We start from the raw sequence: 16,908 nt of genomic DNA, 5'->3' as shown, positions 1-16,908 counted from the left end.
CTTGTCTACATGCGTTGCTAGTCAATGGGGCATGCCCAGTAAAACGTAAACATCAACACCATGTTTTTCTTTCACTTGTTGGAATAACTCCATATTGCTTGATTTTAATTCGTCCGGTCTTGAAAGTTAGTTTGGATAAAAAAACGATTTCTCGCCTCCATTTTTAAAACCGAAGAACGTCTTGAGCTGCGTGTTACGTCATATCTGAGCATGTGCTGATAGAACGCACCTGAAGGAAAAACTGGACTGAATGGCGTATAGAAGGGTTTAGATTCTGTTCCACAGATGGCGCTAATGCACACGAAAGCTGCTTGCCAAGCGCCAATAAACAACAGAAGAAGAAAAACACCATAAAGAAGTACTTCGAGTTTGAGCGGGTACAAGATACCTCAATCGGATTGGGGAAAGGAATATTCCACCCCTGGGAATCCCATTATATGTTCATTCGGATTTGCACTTTTCTTTCTGAATGAGTTGTATACAAAGGTTACATTCTTTTTATTTGAGCAAATAAACCGAATACAATTGGAATATTTGGGTCCATGTATACGTGGCTATTGATCAAGTACGTAAAGTCCAGCTTTCTAGCAAATTGACTTTCTATGGACAACAACAAGACTCAAAACCTGCCCTGAAACATGGTGCACCTCATATAGTTTTTGATCAGTTTTAGCTTACTGAAAGCTTTCTCCACAATCAGCAAAATACTTTGCAGCTGCATCGTGTTTACCGCATTCAGGAGACAAAGCGGGGACAGTTAAGGAAGGAACGCATCGGCTTAATACCGTTTTCAGCTGTCTTCATTCATTTTCAAACTCGGCAGTTAGATCTCAGGAATACTCCTTAATACACGGTTGGCATGTAAAAAGAGACTTTATCCTCACTAACCTACCCAACCTTCAAAAAAGCAGATAATTTCACTTTCACTTTGGATCAGTAAAGCCAGTAAAGTCTGAGTGCATCAATTCTTCAACTATTCTTCCGTGGTGTGGAACGTATGGCTGGGTCACTTGTGATGCTGTCCATAGCAGTAAAGCAATGATCCTCGAGTTCCAGCGAGTATCTGGGAGATGAGGCAAAGAACAACCTGTTTTCTCTTTGTAGATGTCCTAGCGCTCTGGGCCGCCACTAAAAAGTGAGTACAGGCCAAAATATAACCTCTTCAGGGCTACGAGATTTCGTTAGCGAGTGTTTGCCCCATTGTCATAATCTTGTCCTTTGCAGTCGTCAATGTCTCTTTATCATGAAGCACGTTTTTGATCATCTTTGCTATCCAACTTCCTTTTTGTGAAAGTCCTTAGACACCAAAGCCTTTAAAAAAACAGCATCCTGTTCTTTTGTCCATGACTTTTTGGCAAGTGGATCGTAATGAGACAAAAGCTTGAGTGCACCTTAGAAATGACTTTTGGATATCAAGGTTTTACATGCATTTCTGCTATTTATGCTCATAATTAATAATGCCGCCTACAGAGAACATACTCCTTATTTCTAAAATCACAAATAATTAAACTTGCTGATATAGTTCAACTTCAAACAGCTAAAATAATGCATAAGGCTAAAAACAATCAAGTACCTAAAATGTCATCCAATAAAGAAATACTATGATCTCAGGGAAGAAGTACATTTGAAACACTTATACTAGGACTACGTTAAAAAGCCATAGTATTTCAGTATGTGGAATCAAACTATGGAATGGATTGAGTAAGACCCTCAAACAATGCACAATGATGAGCCAATTCAAGAAACAATACAAGCAGTTGATGTTTGCTAAATACAAGGATGAAGAGTCTTGAACCAGTCATGATGTGCTATACATATCACTATATTGACACTTACTATGGTACCCATTATGTCATTGGATGCTCATATCGCCTCGTACTTCGGTACGGGACAAAAATAAAATAAAAAAAAAATTTAACTATATTAGGAAAGCAGGAAGTGAACAAATGTAACAGTTACTGATTGTAAAAGTACCAGATGGAGGGGTAGGATTTAATAAGCTTTGCTTCTTCCTACTCCTTTTGGACATGTGGAACTGTGAACTGATTATGTGATGCATTCAATTGTAATCTGATGCATGTTCAAATGAAATAAAACCATTACCATTACCTATTTCACTTCGAGGAAGAGCCTCTGTGAGTGTTATTCTTCTACAGTTTCTCTGCACCTTTTCCCTCCCGCTGTCTGCCTTAGTTCAAGTATTCAGGGAACAGTTTTCCCACAGACTCCTGTGGGAGGGTCCATTACTGCCACCATGGAGGGGTTAGCAGGTTGGGGAGTATAAGTACTGCAGCAGCGCTACCATGTCGGTATGACCTCACTCTTTCAACCTTAAGGGCCGTGGTGAACGTTCGGTCGACATTCCGGGCTTTTGGCCGAGTGGACAGCGCTCTCAGGTCCTATTCCGAAAGTCCTGTATTCGAGCCCCGGCACAGGCACTGTAAAGCAAAGTTATGTACAGCCAAGTGCGGCCGTCGTGAAGGGGAACCCATGAGCAATATATGTCAAACCACCATCATCGCTAATGAAGCCAAGCCATAAAGGCCACAAAAGCAGGCGATGCGGGGTCTGAGATATGTTACCCCTGGATACACGCCAGACAAGCATCAAAGTATGATGGATGAATCATTATTTCAAAGCTAAATTTACCCACAAAGTGCTACTTCAAAGAAAAAAAATACACTTTTCATGTATGTGATATATAACATATGAACTATAGAGATCTGCGACCCAAGAGGCCTGAAGGCTGCTTGGTTAAGTAAATTAAAGAAGCGTCTTCAAATAGCATCTTTGTTCGGGATCCATCTTTACATTCGAGCGTGGAAATATGCAAATGATTCCGATTGATTCCATAATTAATGTAAAGCTGATTTGTGCTTGATATTCCAACCAGGATCCACTTCCAACTAAAGTAAATGACAAAAAGTCCAAGACCACTCAATTCCAAATATAGCTTAATTTATTCATTTTCTACCGCTTATCCTCACGAGGGTCGCAGGGGATGCTGGAGCCTATCCCAGCTGTCTTCGTACACCCTGGACTGGTGGCCAGCCAATCACAGGGCACATATATGTAGACAAACAACCATTCACACTCACATTCATACCGATGGACAATTTGGAGTCGCTAATTAACCTAGCATGTTTTTGGAATGTGGGAGGAAACCGGAGTACCCGGGGGAGAACATGCAAACTCCACACAGAGATGGCCGAGGGTGGAATTGAACCCTGGTCTGGCTAAATTAACTAAAATACAAAATATAAGGCATTCAGAAGACACACTTAAACATATGTAGTATTCTACACTAGCCACTAGGTGTCAGTATGTTACATAAACTCATTTGCTACCAAATACTGTATATAGTTATACTTTTTTTTCAACCCCACTACTTGCTCGTAGACGTATTTATTAATTTTTTTTAGGTGATGATATGACTCTACAACCTTGCATGTTTTTGGAATGTGGGAGGAAACCGGAATACCCGGAGAAAACCCACGCATGCACGGGGAGAACATGCAAACTCCACACAGAGATGGCCGAGGGTGGAATTGAACCCTGGTTTCCTAGCTGTGAGGTCTGCCTATTAACCACTCGACCGCCATGCAGACCTCTAAGTAAATCTTAGAGAAAAGAACAAACAGGTTTGAGACAAGAAACATTTTTAATAAGCATTTATTGCCAACAGGAATTAAAAAGGGAAATAGGCTGGAAAATGTCCACAGTTCAAATTTACCCATACATTTTTGTGTATACGTCCATTTCGCCTCAGAACAGGAATTGTTCTACTTAGCGGGGCTATTCAAACATGGCGGCTTTAAAGAAAAACAAGCTTGGGTTTTGACAGATGCTGATACGCCCTGAGGGAGGGGGTTTGTGGGGGGGGGGCTGTTGGCAAAGCTGCAATCGCTTCTGACATTCTCTCATCAAGTCATAGCAGCGCTGCCGAATTGCGCCAAATCTCTTCCGTGATCTCGGCAAAAGGAGATTGCGTTTTTATTTTTAACATCGCTTCTTTACGATGCAAATCCTTTCAGTTGTTTGTGGGAAAAAATGCGTTGGGAAGTGAGACATGCACATGTTGGATATATTTAGATGTTGCACACACCGCAGTGCTAATTAGACTGTGTTCAGCAATTACCGGATAAAACAGTTGCAGTGGTGTTGAATGAGGTTAAAAATAAATAAATACATTTATTAATTAATAAAAAGGGATGGCTTGCATGCGGCAGTGAGCAAGCGGGTGATCAAAGACAAGCCGGTCAGCTTCACTCGTGTGCTGGGCTTCGTACAGTTACTGATTGGAAAGCAACATGCTGAAAGAAGAGTGCATGTTTATGATTGTCATGAACGCATCGTGTGTGTGGGTTTTTATCCGGGTATTCCGGTTTCCTCCCACATTCCAAAAACATGCTAGGTTAATTAGCGACTCCAAATTGTCCATAGGTATGAATGAGTGTGAATGGTTGTTTGTCTATATGTGCCCTGTGATTGGCTGGCCACTAGTCCAGGGTGTACCCCGCCTCTCGCTTGAAGACAGCTGGGATAGGCTCCAGCACCCGCCGCGACCCTCGTGAGGATAAGCAGTAGAAAATAAATGAATGAATAAAGCCATCTCACCTCTACCCAATCTCATGACATGAGCACTTGGGCCTCGCAGCTAGGAGACCCGAGTTCAATTCCACCATCGGTCATCTCTGTATGGAGTTTGCATGTTCTCCCCGTGCATGCGTGGGTTTTCTCCCACATTCCAAAAACATGCAAGGTTAATTAGCGACTCGAAATTGTCCATAGGTATGAATGTGAGTGTGAATGGTTGTTTGTCTATATGTGCCCTGTGATTGGCTGGCCACCAGCGGTAGAAAATGAATGAATGAATGAACGCATGGTATTAAGGTGTAGACAATTATGTGGTAGCTTCATAACCTCAGGCAAGAATGTGATTTAACAAAAATGGAAAAATGTCTTGAAACAGCCCAACTATGCAAGGCGTATGAGAAATTAATTTGATACAACTTATGGGTAAAAAAAAAAACAAAAAACATGGCCACTATCAGGTAAAATGTCCGTTCTTTAGTGATCAGCAGTTTTGTGAAAAACTGGTAAATCAACATTAATCATCTTTTGCCAGGTTTGGAGGCACGTCTGTCTGCACCATGTTGTTTTGGATGTTAATAAAAAAAAGCGCTTACCAGGACGTATGTTAACCAAGGTACAACTGTACTTTGAGTAAACGTGTTTTTAATAAAGGTATTTGGAGGCAGGCCAGAAGCAGACTGGACCTGTAATCGCTGTATGTCAAAAAGGCTTTAACATTGAAAGCACACCACCTGCCTTCCTATTCAATTTTGTAAACACAAACACAATAAAGACAGGAGAATCCCACTGAAAGCTCCGTCTTGTGTTCAAGCCTCATGCAACGCACCAGGGAGATTACCCCGGGTAAGAAAAAAAAATGCGTGGTCGTAGCTGGATCACCAATGACTCAAGCAATCACCTGACCCTCATGCCGCGAACTCACACTCACAGCACGCCGCGTCTTCAACCTTTAGTAATACAGCGGAGCGGCTAAAATTATCCACGCACATGCTGCGGGCTTTGCGTTCGGCTCGCTTTTCTTCTGCCTGACTGAAATCTTATGTAGTTGTTCAAGTCAACTCAACTCATGTTCAAATGTTGACCATTTCTTATAAGAACAACAACAATGGAATGTCCCATTACAACTGATGTCTTTTTGTATTTTTAATTTGAAGTAAAAATTATAATATTATAATAAAAGCAATATTTTAGTCATCTTCCTCATCGGTAATCCCTTATCTCTGATAATTGGAACCGTAAAACCCGTTTATGGTCTTCTAAAAACAGTTTAACATTATTAGAGCTCTTACAACATGAAATAGCATCCCTACACTTCTACCGTAAAAAAACCCGTTTAAGGCCTTCTCAAAAACGGTAACATTATTAGAGCTCTCACAACATGAAATAGTATCCCTATAACTTCTACTGTAAAACCTGTTTATGGCCCTCTAAAAAACATTAGAGCTCTCACAACAACATGAAATAACATCCCTACACTTACTGTAAAACCTGTTTATGGCCTTCTAAAAAACATTTTAACATTATTAGAGCTCTCACAACATGAAATAACATCCCTACACTTCTACCGTAAAACCCGTTTATAGCCCTCTAAAAAACATTATTAGAGCTCTCAACACGAATTAACATCCCTACACTTCTACCTTAAAACCTGTTCATGGCCTTCTAAAAACAATTTAAAATTAGAGCTCTCACAACATGAAATAGCATCCCTACACTTCTACCGTAAAACCCGTTTATGGCCTTCTAAAAACCAGTTTAACATTATTAGAGCTCTCACAACATGAAATAACATCCCTACACTTGTACCGTAAAACCCGTTTATGGCCTTCTAAAAAAAAAACAGTTTAACATTATTAGAGCTCTCACAACATGAAATAACATCCCTACACTTCTACTGTAAAACTCGTTTATGGCCTTCTAAAAAGAGTTTAACATTATTAGAGCTCTCACAACATGAAATAGCATCCCTACACTTGTACCGTAAAACCTGTTTATGGCCTTCAAAAAACATTTTAACATTATTAGAGCTCTCACAACATGAAATAGCATCCCTACACTTGTACCGTAAAACCCGTTTATGGCCTTCAAAAAACATTTTAACATTATTAGAGCTCTCACAACATGAAATAACATCCCTACACTTCTACCGTAAAACCTGTTTATGACCTTCTAAAAACATTAGAGCTCTCACAACAGGAAATAACATCCCTACACTTCTACCGTAAAACCTGTTTATGGCCTTCTAAAAAAACAGTTTAACATTATTAGAGCTCTCACAACATGAAATAGCATCCCTACACTTCTACCGTAAAACCTGTTTATGACCTTCTAAAAACATTAGAGCTCTCACAACAGGAAATAACATCCCTACACTTCTACTGTAAAACCCGTTTATGGCCTTCAAAAAAACATTTTAACATTATTAGAGCACTCACAACATGAAATAACATCCCTACACTTCTACCGTAAAACCTGTTTATGACCTTCTAAAAACATTATTAGAGCTCTCACAACATGAAATAGCATCCCTACACTTCTACCGTATAACCCGTTTATGGCCTTCTAAAAACAGTTTAACATTAGAGCTCTCACAACATGAAATAGCATCCCTACACTTCTACCGTATAACCCGTTTATGGCCTTCTAAAAACAGTTTAACATTATTAGAGCTCTCACAACATGAAATAACACCCCTATACTTCTACTCCCCAATATACAGTAGTAGACATAAGAGAAACTATAGCATAAATATGACTTGTGCTAGTGTGTGTTGCTGTAAATGTGACAAGGGGGGTTCGGAGTTGAGTTTTACCAATAATAGTCAATGTTAGGGAGTATTGTGCGTGTAAAGAGATCATTCAAAGCTGCAATCAAAGCCTTTTGCGACTCCTAAGGTAAATAAATGACAACTTTTACTGACAGAATGGGTCTCCAATGAGCATAAAAACCTTCCATAGACTAATGGACCAGTGAAATATTGACCCATTCAACATGGATTAAGCATGTGAGGGATTTTTAAAAAAAGCACGTCTGATTGACATGTTTGCCAGCAGCCATATAGATGACTGTACAAAGTAACAATCTGACAGGTCTTCCAAGAGCAAATGTTCTGTGGATGCTTGCATCCACGGAACATGAGGGCGAAAAAAAGCAAGCAGCGGTTGGCTTTAAAAGTAAGCATTAGAGCTGCTACATTCTTGACAGGCATTCATTTTTAATAGCATGTTCTTACAGAAAAAAATATGTGGACTGGACAGCATGACCTTGACAAGAGTCACACATTAGAGATGGCCGTCAACAAGGACCCGGTCAGGACCACGCAGGACGCCAGGAAGAAAACTAAGCAATTCACTAACCCCTGAGGATGTAAGGATCATACATTAAAAAAAATAATAAAAGCTGAATATCATATTTTCCAGACTATAAGACACTTATATGTATTCATATTTTGGCTGGTCCTGCATAATTTAAAAGTAGTGGTTGATTTTTAGTGGTCGCGATAACTGGATGATACCAGACACTTTTGGTAAGTCCCTGCCTGTAAGTAATGTGCAATTACCATATATGATATGATACCTGTGTGACATTTTAGATGGATATTTTTTTATTAGGACATTACGTCTAGCTAAATACACACATATGACCAAAATTAAGTTTTGGTATTCAATTACTGTCGTTTGATACCTTATTATTGATCTTGTCTCCTTGTTGATAGCTAAATCATAAACACTAGTGAATGCAACTTATAGTCCAGTGCAGCTTATTTTGGTTTTTCCTGCACAAAATATTTCAGACTGATAAGACTCATACTCTGGGAAAATATGCTGCGGGATGAATATACTTTTTTTTTTTTTTTTTACCTTAATCTCTCGGAACATCAGGCTTCCCCAAAGTGCTGCAACCAGGCCGTATCCCTGCGGAGGACAACACATCCAAACGCTATCAGCAAAGCACGGCACAGCAGAGCGCTGCCTTTTTAAAGTCAAGATTAGCAAATATGACGCATGTGGGTGCTTATATTGTATGGAAAATGGCGTATTGAACAAAGTCACACCTGTGATGTGTGGAGTGCATCTGGTGAATGCGTTACAAAATAGGATCAGTGCCACTGCAGGGTTTCGATACAAATATCTAGCAGGGTGACAAATTAACAAAATTTCTTGCACAAATGATGCGTTTGAGTGCACTGTGTGCTTTGTACAAATGATGATTAATGATGATGATTTTAGGTCCTTCCACTTTAAATGGATAATGAATTATGGTTAAAAAATCCCATCAATTATACTAGGTTGATATGATCAGTACAAGGAAATTAGCTCAGTAGGAGTTGTGATGTGTCAGAACCTTCATTAGGTGATTTATTTAAATTTCTGTACTCGCTGTGTTTTTTTTTTTTTTTTTATCAGCATCCCATTCAACTGTATAGCACTTCCTGATTGGCGGACTGTAGGAGAAAGGTTGAATTATTTGCATGCTTATTAAGAAGGAAATGGAATGTTACTGCTGTGCCCCGCCCCGCTTTTACTCATGTTTCTACTGTGTATTAACCAATGAATGTTGTATTTTGGTGTGTCTTCTATTCTGTTTACTTGCTTTATTCAACTTCATTCTTCTGTAAAGTGTCTTTGAGTCTTTTGAAAAGCGCTATACAAATAAAATGTATTATTATTATGTTATAAAAAATACTGTATGAAATATTTGAATTGTAAAACCGATGCCGTGATGCGAACTCACGGCTGTGACGATGGGAAATGTAACGACCGCAGTCAGGTAGTTGTTAGCCAGGAACCAGCAGTACGTGGCCAACGCCCACATCGACCCGGACAGGAGACCTGCAAGCAAAAAACACCAGCATGATCTTTCAAAAAAAATTCAAAATGACTTGTGTGGTGCTCTTCCTGTAGTGTATGTAAATAAACATGATTTTGCACCTAATTATGTAAATATGCACCTAGCAGTGTGCAACCTTCAGTCTCCTGTGAGTTAAAACCTCGACACTAATAAGACACTTCACATAGCGATAGCAACACTTAGGCACAACATCGGAGCAGAGAGTGACCAAATATTTTAAGGGGAGCTTTGAAGGCAAGCAGTGGGTGAGTGGGTGGGTCACAAATTGAAAATTAAATTGAAATTAAAATTGAAATTAAAATATACAATATGTTAATCATTAAACTACAGCAAAATAAAATTTATTCTAAATATTTTATGTAGAGGTGTGACCGTCTGCATGGTGGACAAGTGGTTTGTACGCAGGCCTCACAGCTAGGAGACCTGACTTCAATTCCACCCTCGGCCATCTCTGTGTGGAGTTTGCATGTTCTCCCCGTGCATGCGTGGGTTTTCTCCGGGTACTCCGGTTTCCTCCCACATTCCAAAAACATGCTAGGTTAATTAGCGACTCCAAATTGTCCATAGGTATGAATGTGAGTGTGAATGGTTGTTTGTCTATATGTGCCCTGTGATTGGCTGGCCACCAGTCCGGGGTGTGTCCCGCCTCTCGCCTGAAGACAGCTGGGATAGGCTCCAGCACCCACGCGAACCTCGTGAGGATAAGCGGTAGAAGGGTGATCGGCCACCAATCGATATCGGTTTATACTTGCTTAAAACACAGATACCCAATTCTCACCTCCCTGCACTGGTTCCTGCTTTAGTATATTATATATATATATATAGTATATTTTTTAAATGTGATTGGTTAAGGCCTTGAATGCACCTCATCCACATTCCCATCCCAGTGTGCTATTTAAAACGGAAAACTGCACTTATTGGTGAATATCGCCCATCATCCACAATCATCATGTGAAACCAGCACATTTATTTCCCTTTTCTGTGCATTCTAACAGAAAAAAATTAAGCTAGCTAACAATATACCGCAAGTCCTTGGGGCCTAACCATTTCGATTACGAAGACCTCTAAAAAAAAAACAACTCTCTAATAACGTATTTGCTATACATGCTATGATCATGCATTAACAAGCACATTGATGATAGCATGTATAACACCGAGATGATTGGCAAGTATATCTGACAGATATAGTTTTTAGCTTGGTTAATATACAAGTCAGTTATGTAAATGTTTGTGTACCTTCCCATGATGAGCATTGTTAGCCAGCTCATATTAACTTGTTTTCTGCACAGAAAAGTTGTTCATGTTTCACATAACGATAATGAATGATGGACCAAGGGAAGGCTCGGACTTGGGGTGCCTAAGACGAGACAAGGCCTTTCTGAAGCGTGAAATGCTCTGCCTGCAGTTCGGACCGCGTATGTCCACCGGAGTTCTTTTATTCTAACAGCTGTGGAATGTGGAATGTACGAGTCAAGGACGGGTTCCAATTTCATTCAAACAGGAGTAGATTCGAGCAATTGCAATGCCATCAGTGGAGAAAAGGATTAGCTGCCAACAATTTATGGTATCTCCCACCCCTATTAAAGCCTCACCTGGTAGAATGGCCCTGGAGTAGACCCTTGGCCTGCTCTTCATGATGGCACAATATATGGCAAAGTACACCGTGCTGGTGGCAAAAATACCGCAGCAATGCGCGTAGACGTAGTCCAGATCTGAGGGGAAAGAACATACGAGTGCTGCAGTCATCGATTGACACCACAATTTTGCCCACGGGTGCAACATAAGGTACCGTAAACACTAGCGCCGTGGAACACGCTGTCACGACACGACGAATGGCTCTTGATGTAGAGGATGGGCGTGAAGCAGGACCCGTACAACACGCCCGACACCACGGCGAGCAGGCAGCCTCTGAGGACACAAAGAATCTGCATGATTGATGGAGCGTATGAGAATAACACGCTAAGGGAGCGTTTATCTACTACCGGGATTCTGTTCCAGGTGTGAATGCACACGTATGATGCCTTGTAAGGGTGTTGATGGAGAGGATACATCACATCTCTTCAGCTTTCACTTATTTCACGTTTGACTTGGCTCATCAGATATTCATAACTGTCAATCATCCCGTTCAAATAGATTCCTGTAAATCCGAGAGCAGCCTGAGACATTTTTTATTTGCCAATTATATTTACCATAAAACTAAACATGGCTTTGTCTGATATGTTATTTCTTGTTTGATATAATTTGTGTCTTCCTATATAGAGCATATACATATAACTTTTGGCATATTTTTACATTTACATATATTTTTCAGATTTTTAAAAACATGTATTTTGGGAAAAATCAATTCAAACTAAAATTATTTGTCCAGCCATTTGGTAACCATAAGACCTACAGAAGAGCTCTTCAGGGTGGCCCGACCTTCCGGGTGTCCCGAAGATCCGGGCCCGACCTTCCGGGTGTCCCTAAGATCCGGGCCCGACCTTCCGGGTGTCCCTAAGATCCGGGCCCGACCTTCCGGGTGTCCCTAAGATCCGGGCCCGACCTTCCGGGTGTCCCTAAGATCCGGGCCCGACCTTCCGGGTGTCCCGAAGATCCGGGCCCGACCTTCCGGGTGTCCCGAAGATCCGGGCCCGACCTTCCGGGTGTCCCGAAGATCCGGGCCCGACCTTCCGGGTGTCCCGAAGATCCGGGCCCGACCTTCCGGGTGTCCCGAAGATCCGGGCCCGACCTTCCGGGTGTCCCGAAGATCCGGGCCCGACCTTCCGGGTGTCCCGAAGATCCGGGCCCGACCTTCCGGGTGTCCCGAAGATCCGGGCCCGACCTTCCGGGTGTCCCGAAGATCCGGGCCCGACCTTCCGGGTGTCCCGAAGATCCGGGCCCGACCTTCCGGGTGTCCCGAAGATCCGGGCCCGACCTTCCGGGTGTCCCGAAGATCCGGGCCCGACCTTCAGGGTGTCCCGAAGATCCGGGCCCGACCTTCAGGGTGTCCCGAAGATCCGGGCCCGACCTTCCGGGTGTCCCGAAGATCCGGGCCCGACCTTCAGGGTATCCCGAAGATCCGGGCCCGACCTGCCGGGCATCCCAAAGATCCGGGCCCGACCTGCCGGGCATCCCAAAGATCCGGGCCCGACCTGCCGGGCATCCCAAAGATCCGGGCCCGACCTGCCGGGCATCCCAAAGATCCGGGCCCGACCTGCCGGGCATCCCAAAGATCCGGGCCCGACCTGCCGGGCATCCCAAAGATCCGGGCCCGACCTGCCGGGCATCCCAAAGATCCGGGCCCGACCTGCCGGGCATCCCAAAGATCCGGGCCCGACCTTCCGGGCATCCCAAAGATCCGGGCCCGACCTTCAGGGAGCCAATAGTGCCAGATCTTTTGAGTTAGCCAAGCCAAAGAACGGCTCCTTTAAAATATCCAAAATAATATCCAAAATTCCCCATTACTATACGTCACAAAATTATGCGAGGAGCATTAGGATCACACACTGACAACTTCAAGAAATGTAGAGTGACTGAAAAGGTTGAAATATTAAATATATTATATTAAATATTATTATACCAATACTAAAGACGATTTCGTTCATCGATAACACCAAAATGAGACACAGCATTTTTGTCATGTGAGCCCCCCAATGCGGCCCCTGCCATCTGAAAAGATTGTATGCACCCCTTTGGTGGAAAAAGTATGGATACCCCCCCCTTGACCTAAAACCTTGTAAGGCTGAAGTGTGAAAGCGCCTTACACAAAGCGCCTGCTTTTGGGTCCGATGAAGTCGATCCAGAACTCCGAGGACCTCATCCCGTAGCTGTCCGAGCGTGTTCGCTACAACGACAATAAAAAAAAAAAAGGAGTGACGGAATGAGCTTTTAACAATTCCAAGTCTGTTGCACGAAGGTATACCAACCATGTCGATGAGTAACGGAGCCGTTTCAGGATTGGGATGCAGCTGCACATCCGCTCTCACAAAGAAAAAGATGAGGCCGCTAGACCGAAGGAAAAAAAAATATCATGTTTTAAATCCATTCAAAGTTCCTTCTTCAAAACACCTTTTTCACTGTCAAGCTGGAATTTTTTTACCTGAGCAGACATAAGGCAGCTCCACAATAATTCAATATGGGCCTGGAAACATCCTCAGCAGCAATCCCAAACCAGCCGAACCTGACAGACCGTGAGGAGCTTCAATAAGCCAGACACTCCAATCATGACGCATGATGTGCATTATCCACTCCAGACGACGGCATGGCTGATTATAAACATGAAAAAACTCACCTTGAAGTGGCCCAGCCAATCAACAAGCTGGAAGACCCCCAAATTAAAATGCCGAGGCCGAGGCCGATGGCTTTAACGATGGGAACGACCGTTATGCTCCCTGCAAATTATACACAAGGACAAAGACATACAATAATACTGCTGGCCCCGTAGATGGACTGGGAGGTACTGGATTTCACAAATGAGTCCAATCCTTGTAGCCTCTCTTGAACACGGAGCATCTGGGTTGGTACGGTACCTGTAGCCCAGATGACACCACCAAGCATTGCAAATGGATGGAACTTCGGAGACTCCAGCATCAAATCTCCCAGCATGGACGCCAGCCATATAGCTGCACAGTTCACCCACTGGAAAAACATGCCTGTCCAAAGAATACTATACATCACATACTGCAGCAACGTTTACTCCAAAGTGTGAGCAATCAAACAAAGGGCTTTTGGATGCAGGGTACACATTAGTGTCCCTTAATGGACCATCAGTGTTAAAGTCCACAGGAAATGGAAGGTACAGTAACGCCCCAGTGATGAGAGGTAGAACTGAAGCAGCACAGCATTGAAGCATTTTAGCAAAGAATACATGCCAGGTGTGTCCAATGTGCGGCCTGGGGGCCCATTTTTGTCTCTTAACCATACATTGGTGTGAAATAGCTGTGCAAATATGCGTACTATGAAGTCCTGCTATGACTCTTTTGACTCTTCTGTTTTAAAAAAAAATTTGTTCCCGTTTTAAAAAAAATGCTATGACTTTAAAAAATGGTTTAACTCGAAAAATTATGACTCTTAAAAATAAAAATATGATGTAATTATTTTGAAAAAATGCTTCAAATATTTTTTTAATATGCTGTGACTAAAAAATATGTTGCGACTCTTTACCAAAATATGCTCAGACTTGTTAAATATAATTCAGACTCTTAAAAAATATATTTATTTTTGATTATTATTATTACTATTGATTATTATTTTTTTATATGATGATTTTTTTTTAATATGCTTTTTAAAAAATGTGCTGCAACCTGAAAAATATGGTGACTCTTAGAATGACAAAAAAGTATTTTTAATATGCTATATTAAACTGAAAAATGTATTATTGTTTATTTTTATTATTATTTTATTATTAATTATTATTATTGTTTTTTTAATATGATGATTTTTTTAAAATATGCTTTTTTTTAAAAATGTGCTGCACCCTGAAAAATATGGTGACTCTTAGAATGACAAAAAAGTTTTTAATATGCTATATTAAACTGAAAAATTTATTATTGTTTATTTTTATTATTATTTTATTATTTATTATTATTATTATTATTATTATTATGTTTTTTTAATATGATGATTTTTTTAAATATGCTTTTTTTAAAGATGTGCTGCAACCTGAAAAATATGGTGACTCTTGGAATGACAAAAAAGTATTTTTAATATGCTATATTAAACTGAAAATGTATTAGTATTGTTTATTTTTATTATTATTTTATTATTAATTATTATTATTGTTTTTTTAATATGATGATTTTTTAAAATATGCTTTTTTTAAAAATGTGCTGCACCCTGAAAAATATGGTGACTCTTAGAATGACAAAAAAGTATTTTTAATATGCTATATTAAACTGAAAAATTCATTATTGTTTATTTTTATTATTATTTTATTATTAATTATTATTATTATTATTATGTTTTTTAATATGATGATTTTTTTAAATATGCTTTTTTTAAAGATGTGCTGCAACCTGAAAAATATGGTGACTCTTGGAATGACAAAAAAGTATTTTTAATATGCTATATTAAACTGAAAATGTATTAGTATTGTTTATTTTTATTATTATTTTATTATTAATATTTATTTATTTTTAGTTTATTTTAATATTCTATTATTTTTTAATGCTAACATTGAAGGCTGACTCTTAAAAAATGTTGACTGACCCTTTGAAAAAAAAAACTAACGACAATAAAAAAATAAACATTTTAAAAATTGGATCTGGTAACACACAACTATGATGATGTTGATATTTTTTCCACATATCTTAACCTACATTGGTGTTATTTCATGTATAAAACATAGTCCCCTTGCGTTAGATGGAAATAATTTGAATCCCGCTGACGTTTGCAGTAACGAGCAGACTCGAAGCCTGTAAGGTAGCTTCCATAGACAATTTAAACCTACAATGCAAGTACCTGCATCAGCAATGGCCAACTAATTACAAAGGTCGAAGGTCATTAAGCACAAGCCACTCACCATCTCCCGTCTCGATTCTTTTCACAGGAACAAAGTTGCTTCCATACAGCAGCACGGCAGCCACATTGGCAGCGATCCCATACGTGAAACGTGTCATATTGGTGGAGTTCATGCCGAACGTTTCTTCTTTAGTCCCTTCATTCCCACCTTTGGAGGGTTGGAAAGTCACACAAATCACAATTTGATGTCAATGACTGTAACGCCCTCTTTTAACAAACCTTGTATTTGGTTGCCATGGCAGCTGGCAAGCAACAGCGTGATTGCGAGGAAAAGACATCTGGCCGAGAGCATGTTAAAATCCGATATGGTTGACAAATCCTCAGGAGGCCGACATGGAGGTGAGCTTCAGTCCTCCACAGGTGCTGTCAATCAGCCAATCGCTGTGCAGATGCTACCACCAGGAGGCTCCACTCTTTCTACTCTTTCAATGGCATGAGCAGAACATTTCTGTCATATTGATGGGCCTGTTTTTTTTTTTTTACATCAGGTCCTTAAAACACATGAGGACTCCTGTCATTGAAAAGGATCTTTGACAAGAATATACTTAAAAACACTCACAAATCACTCCTGTCATATAGAGGATCTTTGACTAGTCTGTTTTTTTTGTTTGTTTGTTTGTTTTTGTGCACAGCATGTCGTTAAAAAAGCTGGGCGTTCGGGTCACATACTGTAGAGCAGGGGTGGGCAAACTCCAGCCCGGGGGCCAAATGCGGCCCACAAAGTGTTTATATCCGGCCCGCCAGTTGCTTTCTAAGTATTTCAATTTTTAGCATATAAACTGGCAACATGACTTGCAAGTCGGATGTATTTCGTAAAAAAAAAAAAACACAAAAAATAAAAAAATTAAACTATATCGTTTTTTATGTGGTCTGATGTTTAAAGTGCTCCTGAAAAAAAGGACACTTTTACAGATTAAATCCCACAAATAATTCGAGGAAAATGCAGTCATTTTCTACCACTTG

At 40.6% G+C, this 16,908-nt stretch overlaps 1 protein-coding gene across 1 annotated transcript; it reads right to left on the bottom strand.

The window, feature by feature from the left end:
* Positions 1–7,790: 7,790 nt before the first annotated feature.
* tmem144b (transmembrane protein 144b) lies at positions 7,791–16,134 on the bottom strand. Its single transcript, XM_058064855.2, has 11 exons — positions 15,947–16,134; positions 13,956–14,078; positions 13,718–13,817; positions 13,526–13,606; positions 13,353–13,431; positions 13,191–13,270; positions 11,237–11,355; positions 11,040–11,159; positions 9,331–9,428; positions 8,457–8,510; positions 7,791–7,954 (listed from the first exon to the last, which is right to left on the bottom strand). Exons 1-11 carry the CDS (start codon positions 16,056–16,058, stop codon positions 7,871–7,873), a joined length of 1,050 nt encoding a protein of 349 aa, XP_057920838.2. The 5' UTR covers positions 16,059–16,134; the 3' UTR covers positions 7,791–7,870.
* Between the last annotated feature and the right edge of the window lie 774 nt (positions 16,135–16,908).

The sequence above is a fragment of the Doryrhamphus excisus genome, linkage group LG23 (genome assembly GCF_037039965.1).
Source record: "Doryrhamphus excisus strain RoL-2023G ecotype Guam linkage group LG23, RoL_Dexc_Guam_v1.1, whole genome shotgun sequence".
NCBI classification, from domain to species: Eukaryota; Metazoa; Chordata; class Actinopteri; order Syngnathiformes; family Syngnathidae; genus Doryrhamphus; species Doryrhamphus excisus.
This window is presented reverse-complemented; position numbering and strand designations above follow the sequence as displayed.